The sequence below is a fragment of the Thamnophis sirtalis genome, unplaced genomic scaffold (genome assembly GCF_051295495.1).
Source record: "Thamnophis sirtalis isolate CommonGarterSnake01/CBP01778 unplaced genomic scaffold, rThaSir2_p1.2 scaffold_3, whole genome shotgun sequence".
NCBI lineage: Eukaryota > Metazoa > Chordata > Lepidosauria > Squamata > Natricidae > Thamnophis > Thamnophis sirtalis.
Window position 1 is genome coordinate 97,497,778 of NW_028261383.1, and position 16,746 is coordinate 97,514,523.

A 16,746-nucleotide genomic window follows, 5' to 3' on the forward strand; every position below is an offset into this window, starting at 1 on the left:
ATACCTTCCAGATTGAATTACAATTCACAGAATTCCTAGCAAAAGTCAATCAGATTGGGAAACGATGACTTGGATAATAATGAAGAAGAAGAGCCGAGAGTTGATGCTTCCCCACATTACATAATTGTACCTCTTTAGAAAAGTCTGATATTTCTGCATTAAGAATTGAGGTCCAGTAGAAGGTCTGAAAGAGTGCTTTTCATTTGTCGCCTCCCCCTGCCCCCGTTCCTCAAAAGGCTGCGTTTTCATGAAATTCCAATTTTTAACAAATATGCCCCAAATTGTTCATAAACGTTTATACGTTTAATATGCAAAAAGTAATGAAAAGTCTATATCCTGCAGATTTCTTTCTACACAATTAGGATTCTAATGTTAACATTCCCATCCCAGAAACTCTTTAAACCATTAAAAAAAGAAAAGAAAATGAGGTTGCCATTACTTCATTTGGTCTATGTTCTTAAAACAGTAGGAAACTGATGTGTAATTAGTCCTGAGTTACTTGTCATTGCTTGATGCAGTTGCATCCACTCCTACTCTTGCACCTGGTAGAAAAAAAAGATGCTTTTCAATAATTGATTCCAATAATGTATATTGTATATTGAAAGACTGCTCTCCACCAACTTCTTGCAATGGTGCCAGAAAGATCTAGCCGGTTGCTCAGAGAGGCTAGTCACTGTAGGCTTTTTCAGATTGACTTTCTGCTCTAACTTCTTTCATGCTGTAGAGCGGTTCCACGAGTTTGTTGTGAACAAGCATCAACCCTGGTTAAAGGAAACAAAAATAGTTCAATTCTTATGTAAATGTCATATTTTATCAAGTAATAACTTACACTTGTACCAAGTATATTTGAATCTGTGAGGTAGTGATTTCAAACCTTTCTCCCCAAACCCTCTGGGTCCCTCTCAGAGGTGGGTTCCTACCAGTTCGCACCAGTTCGGGAGAACCGGTTCGTCAAATCTACCGAACCAGTTAGAAGAGGTTCCACCAGTGGACCCGGAAAGCAGGCCACACCTATAGAAGAGGTTCAAAATTTTTTTGAAACCCACCACTGACGCACGCACACAGACTCACACAGAGAGAAAGAGGAAGAGGAAGAAAGGGGGAAAAAAAAGAAAAAGTGAGATGAAAGAAAAAAAAGGAAAAAGGGACAGAAAGACAAGGAAGGAGAGAGAGAGAAAGAAAGAAAGAAAACACATGACCAGCAAGCCACTCCCACCAGGTCACATGGCTGGCAAGCCACTCCCACAAAGGAGGCCACACCCACAGAGTAGGTTCGAAAAATTTTTGAAACCCACCACTGGTCCCTCTACTGCCTTGCCTAATGTATTTGGTATCGATAGCAATTTTATAGTACCTCCTACTACCACCTGTCTTCCAAGCAGATGTTTAACCTGGTATCCTACCCTTAACTTTGTGTGTATATGAAAGTGTGTGCACTGGGAGAAGGGATTCTCACAGCTGGCTGTATTTCTGATATATAAAAATGAAATAATGAAAGTATTGCTACAGCAAGCACCAGTTATAGAAAACAGAGACATGTGATTAGAAATATCAGACATAGGACAATCTAATGAGATATAGAAAAATAAAACTTTGCTAAACAACTCCCCCTCCCAATATAAAATCATCTTAAAAGTTAGAATATTAACCTTGTAAATATAAAACCAATTCAGAAGACCACAAAGCAGCACACTTTATCTATTGCAGAGTCCACAGGCTTCAAGATTTATCAAGCATCAAAAATTCCTCATGAAAAAATGTCAGGATTAGAAAAAAAATATGTTGATACATTTGATATGCAAACAACATGGAGTACATACAGTCATGGAGCTTGTACAAAGATACAAGAGATACTGGACTGAAGCACAGAGAGCCAAAATAATAATAATAAAGAAATTAAGCCTTTTGCCTGTATATATTTAAGATATAGCCTCAATTCAGAGGATATGGGTATGTCTCTGTAAATATGCATTCTTGTGTTTTTTTTTTTTTTTACTTCTTTGTTTATTGCTTTCATTTTCACACTAAATTAGTAAAAGCAAAACTTGGTTTCTTAAAAAGTAGCACCCTGGAGAGAGAATGCAGCCAGGTCAGGCACAGCAATTTCTCCATTTCCCCAATGTTTTTTTTAATTTTTTTTTTTAAATAGCTTTTTTTCGTCTGCCTTTGCTTTATGTGTCCCAATGCTGATTCTGTTTGACACGAAAGGATGACTGTTTTGTTTCTGGATGCAGACTGGCATCACTCCAACATCCTCTGCTTTTAATTCTTTTCCTCTTAATATTTTTGAACGTTGTGTCTAGAACAGGAAAATACAATCCTTATATTCTAAGATAAAGCACCAATGTGGAGAAATGGATAAGATATGCGACTAGGACTGAATTGGCTCAAGTTCAACAACTCCCTCAGTCATGGAAACGCTCTGGATTACTTTTAAGTCTCCTGGTATCTCCCAGACTCCCTTATGAAGGTTCCTATTTGAAGAATAAAAAAGCAAGATACAAATCTAAAATAATCAAAATATACAGAGTCATTTAGATGGGAGAATCTCCATGTCATGCCTCACACCCATTGTTTAATACTCCAAAGCGTATAACAAAACACACACACCTCTTCCATTGCTAATAGAAAAATGAAGTGAAGTGGATCTTGAAAACAACAGTGTTTTAAAGTTTGGTTCTGAAGCTGATCTTGATTGAGGAGACTATTTTATAAACAGCTACCTGCAAGCTCCTTCATTAACAGTAAAGATGACTGTTAATGTGCTGGCTAAGAAAAGCAGGGCTTTAACATGATATGTGAAGCCAGCAATACGTTTAGAAAGCTGGTACCATCATACCTGTTTGTAACTTCCTGCAAATATTTAATTGTTCATTGTTGGTGAACCCCAAGAGGATGATTGTGGTGGTTCAGTGGAACTTTCACCAACATCTCTACTTGTTATACACCACAATACTAGAGAGGTGGCACAAATAGCCCTTTGTTCCTTTTTTATGCATTTATGCATGACTTAGGTTCTTGGTGCTGTTGTTACACATTCCTTTATCTATTTAAAGCTTCCCTTCAACTGGATTCTGGCTCAAGGAAATTTAAAGAGAAGACATGCTTGTAGGGTATAGGTGGGTAAAAGATACAAACATTTCACTTAAAATGGCAAAAATCAGCAGGTTGAGAAAGTAATCTGATTTTCAAAAAGGGTAAGACGAAAGGGCAACACTAAAAGTGTTAATCTAAATGAGCCAAATGTACCTACAGCCTTGTGGGAAGCTTTTCAATACGAAAATGCTAAGAAATAGTGGAGAATCCAATAAGACAAGTTTGTGTTACAAGTTAAAATCTCCCAAGGTACTCCTTGTAGTTAACGCATGACAGTCCCAAATTGTATTTGCAGCTCCTGATACATTTTAACTGCCGCCAAAAGAGGTACCAGCTTCATGGATGATTTTTGCAACATGATTTGTAAAGGTGAATTGCCAAACATTACTGGTGTGTTAATGCCTGCTTATATTCTAGACATTCATAGATTATTTCTGAGATTTGGACAACAATCTACCTTGAAAATACTTCACAGTTTTTACTTTAAGCTCCAGAGTAGCATCATCGTCGCATATAAAGATGGTTCGGGGATGTTGCTGAAACGCAGAAACAGTCCACATGTGATTCACCCCTTCTTCAATTGCTTTGTATAATGCAAATGCTTTATGGGCTCCTGTGATCAGAATCATAACCTGAATGACAAGACATACAGGAAACACAATTAGGCTTTTAATGAAAAGCATCATAAATACTAAATGGTCCTTGCTATCCTCAACTACTGGTATGCATGTATTTCAAGTTGGGAAAAAGGAGATGGTATAGGCCACAAATATCTGCAAGAAGTAAGTTTTACCAACACATGAGAACTTTTTCCAAGAAAGTAAAAGGGAGAAGATGTAATCATTAGAGCTATATAGAATTCTATTTTACAAAAAATCTGGGAGGAAAAATAAGACCAAAAACAAAGAGAGCTCCATGTTTTATAGCAAGCTAGTAAAAGGACAGCTTGCTTTTAATTATATCAGTTTATAATCTGTAATTCTAGTAAGAGCTAATTTATGAACTGTACAGATACTGTGTCCTTTAAGCAGAAAGACATTTCTCCAAGAGTTTTGTGTTACTATGGAAGAACAGATGGACTACCCTGTTTCCCTGAAAATAAGACCTCCACGGATAATAAGCCCAATTGGGCTTTTGAGCTCATGCGCTAAAATAAGCCCTCCCCTGAAAATAAGCCCTCCCTAAAATATTGCAACACAGCAGCAGCTATGTGGTGACCACACTCATCTCCTTCTGCACCTCAAAAATAATAAAACCTCCCTGAACATAAGACCAAGCGTTTATTTCAGGGGTCAAAAAAAATAAGACCCTGTCTTATTTTCGGGAAACACGGTAATAAACATTGGTGAACTAGAAGCTGGTGAATTTATTTGCCTAGCAGACTTACCAAACTAGTTATAGCTGATCAGTTCAGTAAAAATGGATGGTATGTAGAAAAAAATCAGATGAGTATCAATTCTCTTATCTTTACCTATCAATAATGATAATGCACTGAGCTATAAGCAATGATTTCAGAAGACTTTTAAGGTGCCACCACAAATCCGCGGTAGACTAAAGCGCGCTCGACGAAAGCTCGTACGTGACGTCATCACAGCGCGACGAAAACGGCACACTGTGAGCGGTAAATTTAAAATTAACGCGAAAACCTTACCCTAACCCCCCCAAACCTAACCCTAAACCTAAGCCTAACCCTAACCCTTAACCTAACCCTAAACCTAACCCTAAACCTAACCCTTAACCTAACGCTAAACCTAACGCTAACCCTTAACCTAAACCTAACCCTAACGCTTAACGTAACTCTAAACCTAACCCTAACCCTTAACCTAACCCTAACCCTAACCCTTACCTTTATGTGAATCGGCTTGCTTTAATTTAATTTTAATTTTAATTTAATTTATTTTTAATTTTATTTGTCGCGCTGCTGCTGATGTCACGTACGCGCTTTGATCGGGCGTGCTTTAGTGGACCGTGGTTTTGACGGGTCACGGACTTTAAGAGGTCTGCAAAATCCCGGCTTTATTTCCAAGGTTCCAAAAATGGTGTCAGTGTATTAACTGACTACATACAATAGCTTCATAATACTATTACAAATTAATATTTTACTGTATATACTTAGCTTTTTATTTGGAATTTTGTAAAACTGTAAAATTTCATTCAGAGGCTTTGCATTCTAGTCAAGTACTATTATGTTTGGTAAGTTTGTTGTCTTCCATAGACAACTTATTTATTATGCAACAGAAAACAAAACTTCCAATAAAACAAACAAGGCATAAGTTTGGAAATATCAGAAAAGCATTTCATTTACAGTCATCACTAGGCATATGGTCAGTTTGTATTCTCCACTACAAATATCAGAGAAAAGGAGCCCAAAGGAACTTCCCTCTCTAAATTCTCCATCATGCTCAATGTTAACATGCATGTGTAGACGCTGGTCAGCTCTTTAACACACCACATGATCTATACCTAAATAGGAAAAAACATGGATTTGTTTTGAAATAAATACACCTCCAATTTAAGTACCAACCCACATTCCAACAAACTGCAACAGATTTAAAGAGCAGTGAGGATTATCAGGAGATTAGAAAGTCCTATGTAGAAAGATAAAAAGAAATGGAAATGCAGACCTTGAGAAGATGGCCAATGGGGACATATAATAGCATTCTTCAAATACTTGGAAGGATATAACATGGAAGATAAAAGATTCTCAATTTTCCAGGAATGCAAAGAAGAAGATAATTAAGGATTCCAGTTTTAGGAAGATAGGTTGTGGTTAAAAATGTAAAAATAACTTCCCAGTAATAGCAATTTCATATTATAGATGAATTACAGTGTATTACTGAAATGAGGTCCATTTTGCTGGATTTACTCAAGTAGGGCTGCACATTAAATTATAGGGATAGTTTAATTTTGATTCCTGTTCTGAAAAGGAATTGGACTTCATGGCCACCATGATATCTTCCAAGTCCAGTATTCTATAACAGTGGTCTCCAACCTTGGCAACTTTAAGACCTGTGGACTTCAACTCCCAGAGCTGGCTGAGGAACTCTGGGAGTTGAAGTCCACAAGTTTTAAAGTTGCCAAGGTTGGAGACCACTGTTATAGAATACTGAGTAACCTAGAATTCTTCGTTTCAGACAAACTTCTTGTTCCATATCCCCTTCTATCTCTTATCTGGAAGTATTTATTATGCTTCTAACCTCTTTGGCATCCATGACTGTACCCACTCCAACTGTGAGAGCCATTGTGGGCACTTTGGAAAGTTCACCTTCAAAGAATCTAGCATTAGCCAATATTGTGTCCATAGCTAATGTCTTCACTCTAGTTCTAGATACCAAACTTGACCCTGGTTCATTGAAGGCAATATGACCATCTGGACCAATACCTGTAGGGGAAATAATTGAAATAATTATTATAATTGATTGATAACTGCTAAACAGTAAATATGCCTCAGGATTAAGTATTTCAGAATAATTAGTGCATCATTTAAACAGATGGTTGTGAATGTTTCTTTAGGCCCTAATACAGACAGTAATTGTCGAAGCGTTTACATACTGCCAAACATCTGAAACGAGAACATTCTCTTACAGGAATTAGCAACATTTCTGGAAAGAGGACTAGAACTAATGATGCAGATCAATATTAACGCTGACTGCTCTAGCACTATGGAGCTAAGCTTATAGTTCATCAATAAATGCCCCTCCCCAGACAAATGGATTTCCAAATTCAGGGTTAAGCTGCTAATCACAGAACCTTTCCAGATATTCAACCCACCAGCAAAATGACTCACAAAAGGACTTTTATACCCATATGCAATATTTCAATTTGCTGCCTCATTAAAATTTAGTCTCATAGCCAATAAAAAAATGTTCATCTTCCCTGATGTCACATAACATCTCATTAATTTTACATCTTGCCTTTTATTCTGGAGTTCAAGACAGTAGGGAAAGTACTCCCCCTTTTTATATATATATTTTTGCTCAAAACCCCGAGAAGCAGATTGTGGTGAGAGTCAACCAGTGAACCTCCAAGATCACAGGTGAATTTTCAGATAGATCTCCCTGATGCCAGCATAACTCCTCTGTCACTACAACGATTTCTGTAAGAAGTCTTCCCACAAATGGCATCGGTATTAGGGCCTTATCTATTTGTGCCTGCATCATCATTTGAAAAAGACCATTTATATGTTCAATTTTTAAAACAATCCAGTTCCATCTATCATTATTATTCTTGTTTTCCTTTTTGAGTGTAATTTTGAGAAACATTAGAGATTAACTTAGCTTGAAAGATGACCACAAGTCTGTTCACAAAGTCTTGTTTTGTATCACCTTGAAGTATATCACTAGTCTGATTTGCAGCATCAAAAATATCTCCCTTGAAAATTGGGTGTTTTGAAGTAGTCTGAAAGCTGTGATGAATCTTCCCCCCTATAACTTCACTCCTGCTTCCAATACCTTTAAATACTCACCCCCAACAAAGAGTTCTATTCCTCCAGCTGCTTTTATTTTGTCTTCAAAGGCACCGCACTCTGCCTGCAAGTCGGCTGCATTCCCATCCAGAATATGAGTGTTTTCAGGAGAGATGTCAATATGCTTGAAGAAGTTATTCCACATGAAGGAATGGTAACTCTCTGGATGTTCCCTTGGAAGACCTGTGAGAATAGTGTGTTGGCATGTGATTGCTTTTAGTTCATTTATTTATGTCTCATCTTTCTATCCGTAATATTGAAAGGACAGTAGAAAATTACTGTTCCATATGCAGAAGGTTTTAGGTTTGGCCACTGGCAATTCCAGTTAAAAATGATTTGGTAGCAAGCTGGGGAAGATAGCTTGCTGAGCTCTTACAGAGCAGCTGCTAGCTGGAGTTGTGCACCCAGAACTACCGTGTTTCCCCGAAAATACGACCTGTCCTTAAACTAATGCCTTGCCACATTTTTCATGTGGGCAAAAATATAAGCCCACCCCCGAAAATAAGCCCCCTGGACAACCCCCCCCCTCCGGCCAGGCATAGCATCGCTCACCGACCTAGTGGTATTCTGAAGGCGCCAAGCCGGGAACCCGGGGGGGGGGGGGGAAGGCGCTCACATTGCTTGCCGCCTTTGGGATACCGCTAGGTTGAGGAGTGGCGTTCTGCCTGGCTGGAGAGGGGAGTTGCCGGGCGGCCACTTCCTTGCAAGCGGGCTCCCAAAGAGCCGGGCACAGCATCAGGGAAGCAGCCATGAGGTGACCATGTTCATGAGCAGCTGCCCGGCAAACCCCCTCTCCAGCTGGGTAGAGCACAACTCACTGAACTAGAGGGTATCTCTCAACAATTTTTATCAGAATCAAAGAAAGAACAACCATCCTAGCTTTCTTCTTACACATGAGTCTGGAAAGGGTAGAGTCAAAAAGAGTCAGTTTAGGACTGTCTCATCCTCAAGATCCTTTGAAGGATCTTAGGTGGCCTAGCCTGAATTAACCTTTCAAAGTGCTTCCTTTCTTCCTTCTACAATTGGATACTCATTTGTCTGCCCATTGTTTTTCACAGATGATACCTTAAAGAGAAATATTCAGAAGCTTACACTTTCAATAACTATATCTATTATTTTCTATAAATGATCACATAATTTATACAATTATGTATAATTGTATAAATAAGTATTTTAAGATAGATTAGTACTATCATTTGTATACTTGCTAACAACAAAACCCCTTTTATTAAACGAATGTGAATTCCTTTCATTCACGTTCAGCAAAGGCCTGGTAAACAGTCTTTCAAAGGTGAATTTATGACCACAGACCTTATCTAGCTTGGAAAGCTGCCATGTAAATATTTTCCAAATAAAGTGCTGTGCAATGAAAGACTTGGCAGAGTCTCTGAGATTCACGGACAGATCTTCACACTCCTGAAACGAACTAACGCACAAACAAATGAAGGAAGGAAGGAAGGAACGAACAAACGAATTGTTTCCTGCAAAAGCCCACTCTCCTTTCACTCCTCTTTTATTTCCTATGGGAGGGGCCATTCACCGTCCACCTGTGGCTTTACTCCCAAGTTGACCCTGATTTCTTAGCTGTTCTTTTCTTCTGGCAGCTCTGTGCATGCACACATTGGGAACAGGCTCCAGCTGTTCCTCTGTCTCACTGCTATCTATCTCCAAAGGCAGCTGAGAACTGCCAGACAGCCTTGGCCCCATCACTGCCTCCGACGCAGAGCCCTTGTTCGAGCCTTCCCCAGCCTCCAGGACTGGCCCATGTTCCTCCCCAACCTCTTCACTGTCTGTCTATGCTGCCAGCTCTGCTGGTGGGCCACAATACTAAGAGAATGGTTTACTTCTGCTCAGATGCGTTACTGCTAAAAGATGATATATGAGTTTATAGTTCACAACTCAGATTTTGACTCGCCAAACTACAATGTAGAAATAAGTTCATCTTTACCTGTATGTAATAAAGAAAATGTACTGACAAGAAATATAAAAGATGATGACACCTCCCTACAGCTTTGAATGTGAAGGGGACTCACCTACATATTCATCCATATTGAAGGTTTTCACATATTTGAAAGAGAGATCTCCATTCTTACAGTATTCAATCAGTTTTTTGTAACATCCTAATGGGGTACTTCCTAGAAAGCAAAGGAAGCAATACACCATCCATGAAAACAAAGGTTGTACTACACAAAAGGCATTTATTTAACTGACAACTGCAATGGTTAATGTGACTACAGAAACAATGGCCCACACATGCTCTTCAGCTCAGCGACAGCTTCATCAAGATCTTCAAAACTGCAACAGCCTTCACTGCCACTGACCCTTTCTTTGTGGTTAATGGTGAAGCATTCTTCAGAGGATTGCTGATGAATGCATGTATTCATCATGTAATTCATGAAATGAATATAATTTTTTTAATATCTCCTATGGAATGATGTAGGAGACAGGAATTTGGGATCAGTGTTCCTACCTAATGAGTTCTTTACTATGCAAACGATAAATGGCCAAATGTAGAAACAAAGGTATGATTCAATACTACAACACAAGAGAATAGATTAAAATAACAGGTAGTGGCAAAGGACGCAGTGATCCAGAAACAGAGAGCCAGAGAAAAAATAATCTCATCCTGTTTCTTAGTTACAATAAATCTTATTCATCTGACAGTAAACATCAGCACAGGGACCCCCATTCCCTTCAACAACAACCAATGAAATGAAACAACAGTTAATGTCTAGAATTAAATTATTAGATTTTAGGGAAGATGTTTGGTGCAGTAGTTAAAGCATCAGGTTAGAAACCGGGAAACCGTGAGTTCTAGTACTGCCTTAGCACAATGTCAGCTGGGTGACCTCGGGCCAGTCACTTTCTCTAAGCCCTGGGAAAGGGGCAATGACAAACCAATTTTGAAAAATCCAAGAAAACTACAGAGCTTGGTCAGTCAATCACTGTAAATCAGACATGATTGCACATTAAAAAAGAAAGAAAAAGGAAAATTTAAATTATGCCTCAATATGATGTCTTTGTTGGAAAAGATAAGCACATGCATTTTGTAAAAGAATATGTTTCATTCCAACTCAATTTCCAGTCAGTAACACAAAGTATGGCTTGAGGTAAATTATTAAATGTTATGGAGAAAAAAGCGAACATGTCACAGGAACAGTGGAGCTTTGTTGGGAATAGTGCATTAAAAATTAAATTAAAAAGGCATCTAATTCCATCTACCATTATAGCAATGCAAGCATTGTTATGACAATGAAAATTGTATGGACTATTAATACAGAGGCTGGATGTTTTATTTTTTACTATTTTAGTGATGTATCAAACTGTAGTGTCAAAAATATGTAAAGTCTGCTCAGCCCATTAGCAAAGTATCTAGCCAGACTTGCTACAGGCATCTAAATGTGAGAATGTTCATGACAGATTTGTGTAGTCTAGAAGTAAAGTGTATAAAAGTCTGCTGAATGTGTATCCCAATTAAATGTCCACGTGTTCAAACAAAATTGCAAGCTCTTGATAATTATTTCCATGTAAAGTTTTTTCTTCTAAATTTGAGAAAACAAACTGCCTTCCAAAATATTAGTCACCTAATAATCATTTATGACAAACATCCTGTGTAAAGAATGACAGCTTGATCATAATACCACCAAGACAGTCTTTTATCTGAATTACATCAGAGTAAATTATGACTCCATAGCTCACCTCCTATGAACTGAAGTTTGTAACTTACCAGTGGGAAGTCCAAGAGTGAAATATTTATTTGGTCCTGGATTAAATTGGATTATTCTGTTCCTAATGTACTTTGCAGCCCATTCACTGGCCTCATTGTAATTTTCTAGAATTATAAGCTTCATTGTAACCTGCAATTTTGAAAGAATGTTCAGATTATACATTTCACTTGTAAGCTAAACAACATGTGAAGGCAGGATTGGCTATTTATGTAGATATAAACATTACATTTATGACCACGATTGAGCCCAAAATTTCTGTTGATAAGTAAAACATTTGTTAAGTGAGTTTTGCCCCATTTTATAACTTTTGTGCCACAGTTGTCAAGTGAATCACTGCAATTGCAAGGTTAGTAATGCGTTTGTTAAGTGAATCTGGCTTCCCCATTGACCTTGCTTGCCAGAAGGTTTGCAAAAGGTTCTCAAATGATCCCAGGACATTGCACCATCATAAATATGAGTAAGTTGCCAAGTGTCTGAATTTTGAGCATGTGACCATGGGGGTACTGTATGTGTAACAAATGTCTGTAAGTCCCTTTTTTCAGTGCCGTTGTAGCGTGGAACAATCACTAAACAAACTATTGTAAGTTGAGGACTACCTATACTGTCTTCAAATAGTATTCTATCTAAGAGCTTCTTACTCCCCCAAATACTTGACAGATGTGATCATTGTTCTGAAAAAATTAAAGAGCAGCACAATGTTATTTGTGAAGGATCCCTGAGTTTAGTTATTTTACTACAGATTTTTCATTACCCAAACTAGGTAACATCAGTGCTACTAGCGAGTGGAGTTTGCTTTTATTTTATATTCTAATGCAGGGGTGCCAAACTGGCAATCCACAGACCAGATGCATCACGTGCAGGCCACGTCCACCATGCTCCACAAAGGCAAAAATAATAATGTCGTGATATGTCACGTGACATCACATGATGTGATCAAGTTTGACAGCCATGCTCTAATAGCTTACCCTTTCAGTGTAAATGGGAGTGGTTCTTTTATTGGGTTGTTTACTGTGAGCTTCTTTGGCAGTTCCTTACTTTGTGTATGATTTGCTTCTTGATTGTTGGTCTTATGTTAATCTTGGTGTTAATATCTGCTCATCTGGGTGTTGATTGCTGATGAGGAAGTGTTCTGGTCTTTTTGTTATTATGTGCAATTTTAATATGCTACAACTTGTCTCCTCTTCCCTGTAATTAAGATTCACACTTCATACATTACACAGAATGGACAGTGCTCCTTGAACACTGGAGCCATAAAAATCCATTGGTTTTTAGCAATATCATCCATACTTCTGTGACTTTTGCTGCAAATGCAGACCTTACAGCTACCATCAGCATTCGTTAAATACCACACTTCCATTCATAAATGAATGGGTTAGAAAAGCAGCAAAGTCTTTTATGCAATGAGTCTGGTTAAGTTGATTGTAAAAGTTGCTGACATTGTAAGAGTGCTATAGTATCCAAAAATATCAAGCATAAATGGTGCTATGGTATCCAGAAATCAGAAGGGGTCTGGCAGCACTTTAGACTGAAACTGGAACATATTAATAAGTTTTTGGGATCAGAAGCATGGACAGGTAAACTGAGGTAGGATTTTAAATTGAGCAATGGTGAAAGAGAGAGAAGAGACGGTGGTTATTTATACATCTGAACTACACAGTTGTTTTTCTGTGTCATTGATGTGGTATATGCATAATTTTGTATTTATTTATTTATTTATTTATTTATCCATGGTTATGTAGTGAATATAGGAGGTGATGACCCTTTGAGAGCTGTATGCAAAATTTCATTGTAATTTATGCCGATTAGTGTACATTCAAAGTGACAATTAAATTTTTATTCCTATTCCTTTTGCATTCCGTTCTATTCTATTCTGTACGTCGCTGATTATCAGCATTTTATCAATGGAAAGATGTTATGTGTTAACCACTGTTCCCTCTAAGGTGCGCGGCTGTGTGGCCGCGCACGTGGAAAGAAACCCCCGCGCAGCAGTTTCTAACTGCCGCACAGAGATTTCTTTAAAGCAAACATGGGGAAGTCCTTTGCAGGCGGCTAGAACTGGCCACCTGCAAAGGACCTCCTCACACTTGTTTTGAAGAGCACGGCTCTTCAAAGGGGGATTCCTTCCTGTAAGACCCCGTCCAGAAAATGCGGGGAGTGGCAGCGGAGCCCCGGGGCTGCTTCTGCTGCAACCGCTGGACTGTGGGGCTGGGAAGGGGGCGGGAAGAGCGGCGGGGCTGGCGGTGGCCGGCGGTGGCAGGCTGGTTCGCCTCCTCCTCCTCCAACAGCACTGCCGGATTTCCGCCCAACGCTGCGGGGGCGCCAGCGGGAGCTTTGGCGGCTTCACCTCAGCCGCAGTGCTGGGCAGCAAATGTGTTGGTGCTGTTGGAGGAGGAGGAGGTGGCAGCAATAGCACCTGAGGACAGGACAAGAAGCAATGGAAACTTGTCAGAAGGAGACTCAAGCTGGAAATAAGGAGAAATCTGACAGTAAGAACAATTAAAATCAATGGAATCTTAATTCATTTGCTACAGGTTTTCAAAAGACTGGATGGCCATTTGTCCCAAATGATATAAAGACTCCTGCCTTGGACAAGGGGCTGGACTAGAAGACCTCCAGTATCCCTTCTGAGTCTCTGATTTTAAAAACCACAATTTTTTACAGCTCGCTTGCAACTTTACCAAATTTAATTCAGCCATTTCCTTTTGTTATTAAATGGGTATTGCTAGTTCAATGCACATGCGCTCCATTTTTAAGATGCTGAAAAAATCCCCATGACCTGCAACAAAATTCATTCTTCCACTCTTATCTTGCCCTAACTTCTGATAGGTTCCTGAAATATAGATCTATAAAATTTAGTGAAAATATTTCTATCTATTTTAATACAGACTCGTAAAACAGATTGGGACAAATGACATTAGTGCTCTGGGATAATAGCAGGTTTACTCTATTTGGATTTTCAGATAAAAGGTATCTTTTGTGCTAAGTTCTAACAATGTAGTTCTCTAATGCAGTGTTTTTCAACCACTGTGCCGCGGCACACTAGTGTGCCGTGACATAGTGTAAGGTGTGCCGTGGGAAAAACACTTTATATATAGTCAATATAGGCACAGAGTTAAAATTTTTTAACATTTTCTAATGGTGGTGTGGCTCGTGATTTTTTTCATGAAAAAAGTGTGCCTTTGCACAAAAATGGTTGAAAAACACTGCTAATGTAACTATGAAACAGTCCACATATATAATTCCCCTCAGGGAGGAATTCTGGGAGTTGAAGTCCACAAGTCTTAAAGCTGTCACGTTTGAAGACCCCTGGGGTTTTTCCCCCCTAAAGGGTTAGGGGTGCAAGGGTCTTGTAACAACAGCTTTAAGACTTGCGTGCTTCAAATGCCAGACTGATATGTGATACTGATATTATATAATACTTTTAATTAAGCGGGTACCTTGAATAAACATAAATAAACATACATGAGTTTCAAATAATACTGATTTTGTTGTTGTTTTAGGTGACATCTGTGAAAAAAATTCAGGTGCTCAGGCATGAAAATATGCCGCTCAAACACTATACTTTTCTGCTCACACTGAAAAAAAATTAGAGGGAACATTGGTGTTAACCACCCATTTGTGTTTGTTAAGCTCTTCAGAGTTGGCCTGAACACTCAAAGAGGAGTCTGGTAGCCCTGAAGCAAGTTGTGGTTTCAGGAAAGCTTAGACCTCTGAAAAAGTCCTCCTAGATTCCTCCTGATAATACTGGCGCCATAGAGATTGTTAAAGGGAAGAAAGGCGAACGGGACCCCTCGGGGAAAGAAGTCACGAGGCTTCACGAAGAGAGGAAAATAGAAGCGGAGCAAAGGAGGAAGGAAGTTTCTCAAGCGCGCTCTGGAAAGGGGCTCTGGGGGCAAGAGGCGCAGCCACCCCCCCGGGTTTAAAACAAGTCCTCCTGCGCCTCCGCAGAAACGCCGCTTTTCCGGGCCGCGAATACGAGGCGCGCGGAAAGCAACTCCCGGGGCCCCCGATTCGAGCAACCTGCCTTGCCACTCACCTCTCCTCGGCGGCCACTCGCTCCCACTGGGCCCGCCTTCTTATGACCTCATCCCGTCACATGTAAAAAAAACAAAACACAAAACGCTGAGCTCGCAGCGTTCCTCGACTATCGCCGCCCCCCGGCGACTTCCTGCGCTCCTCCTCCCCGGATCCGCGCAAGAGGAGTCTTTGCACCTTTCATCGTGGCGCCTTCTTTTCGGCTTGGAGCGCTTCTGTTCCTTTGTTTCTTGTCGAAGGATCTGAAGATTCTCCAGGCGTTCGGGGTTCTACCTCCGAGCAGCTGGGCTCCTTTCCGGCCTCATCAATTTGTCCCTTCCTAGAAAGTTAGGAGACATCCAGATTGTGTCTTGCGACTGTCCTGTCTTCTTTTACAGGCGCGTAGATAAGTTCCCATTGTCTGTATAGAGATTCTCAGTCATCCAGGGTCATGGTTGTCCCAAAGGTGCTTTTTCAAGAGGCAACTAGACTTTTTTTTTTTCTTTGAAAACGTTTTGTTTCTCATCCAGGAAACTTCATTCATTCAGAGCTGAGGAAGCTTCTTGGATGAGAAGCCAAACGTCTTCAAAGAAAAAAACAACAAAAAAAAGTCCAGTTGCCTCTTGGAAAAGCACCTTTGGGATAAGTTCCCATTCTGAGTCTCCTTGTTGCTTGTTTTTTTCAAACAGCTGAAAATCTCACAAAGGGGGAGGACAGAACAACTGGCTGAATGATGGCCATTTCTTTCCTAACATCTGTAAAGAGGATTCAGTTTCTTTTAATTTGGCTTGTGGGGGGTTCTGCAGAGGTGTTCCCTAAGCAGGAAAGGATGATTGGGTGTCTGGAAAGGAAACACATTGAATAAAGAAACGTGATATATATTGTTATATATTGTTATATATATTGTTATTCCCCGGTGCTGGAGATTAGATTGGTTTATAATATTAGTAAAACAAACCAAAATAAAAGTTGTCAATCTACAGCAATAGTTGTCATGAGAACTGTAATGTAAATATATTATAGGCTCTGTTTTCCTAGACAAAAACATAGATTCTGTGGGTTCTGCTGCTCCTTTTGCAAATGTGTCTCTAAAAAATAAAAGCTGAAAATCTCTTGACTTTCTTTTAGTCAACCATTCCTACCTTGTTCTTAAGAAACTGCATGGATCTCTCCATAAGGCCACCAGAATTTGAGCCCAACTAGAAGGCTTTAATTTTATTTATTTTTATAGCATCATCCAACCTTTGCTGTGCTTGTAGAACAGTGATAGTGATGGCTGCTTAATACAATAAATCACTGATGAGGAAATGGCCGATGCTTTTAAATATAGCAGTAAAAACACTGAAGCTTATTCCCCGATAAATGAAATCCCCAGTGTATCCTCAGTAGCTTCCATAGCTGATCAGATATTTTAATTCAAGAGTCACCAGTTATGTCTGGTAG

The 16,746-nt window shown here is 39.4% G+C and overlaps 1 protein-coding gene across 3 annotated transcripts; it reads right to left on the reverse strand.

The window, feature by feature from the left end:
• Positions 1-290: 290 nt before the first annotated feature.
• GNPDA1 (glucosamine-6-phosphate deaminase 1) lies at positions 291-15,462 on the reverse strand. 3 transcript variants are annotated; one of them, XM_087709579.1, is made up of 7 exons: positions 15,326-15,462; positions 11,289-11,418; positions 9,595-9,696; positions 7,562-7,744; positions 6,294-6,478; positions 3,554-3,728; positions 291-761 (listed from the first exon to the last, which is right to left on the reverse strand). In XM_087709579.1, the coding sequence occupies exons 2-7, from the start codon at positions 11,410-11,412 to the stop codon at positions 667-669; spliced, it is 864 nt and encodes a 287-aa protein (XP_087565705.1). In that variant the 5' UTR covers positions 11,413-11,418; positions 15,326-15,462; the 3' UTR covers positions 291-666. The 3 variants fall into 3 exon arrangements, with proteins under 3 accessions (XP_087565705.1, XP_087565706.1, XP_087565704.1); XM_087709580.1 differs by lacking the exon at positions 15,326-15,462 and adding an exon at positions 12,325-12,417; XM_087709578.1 differs by lacking the exon at positions 15,326-15,462 and adding an exon at positions 12,255-12,410.
• Positions 15,463-16,746: the final 1,284 nt, after the last annotated feature.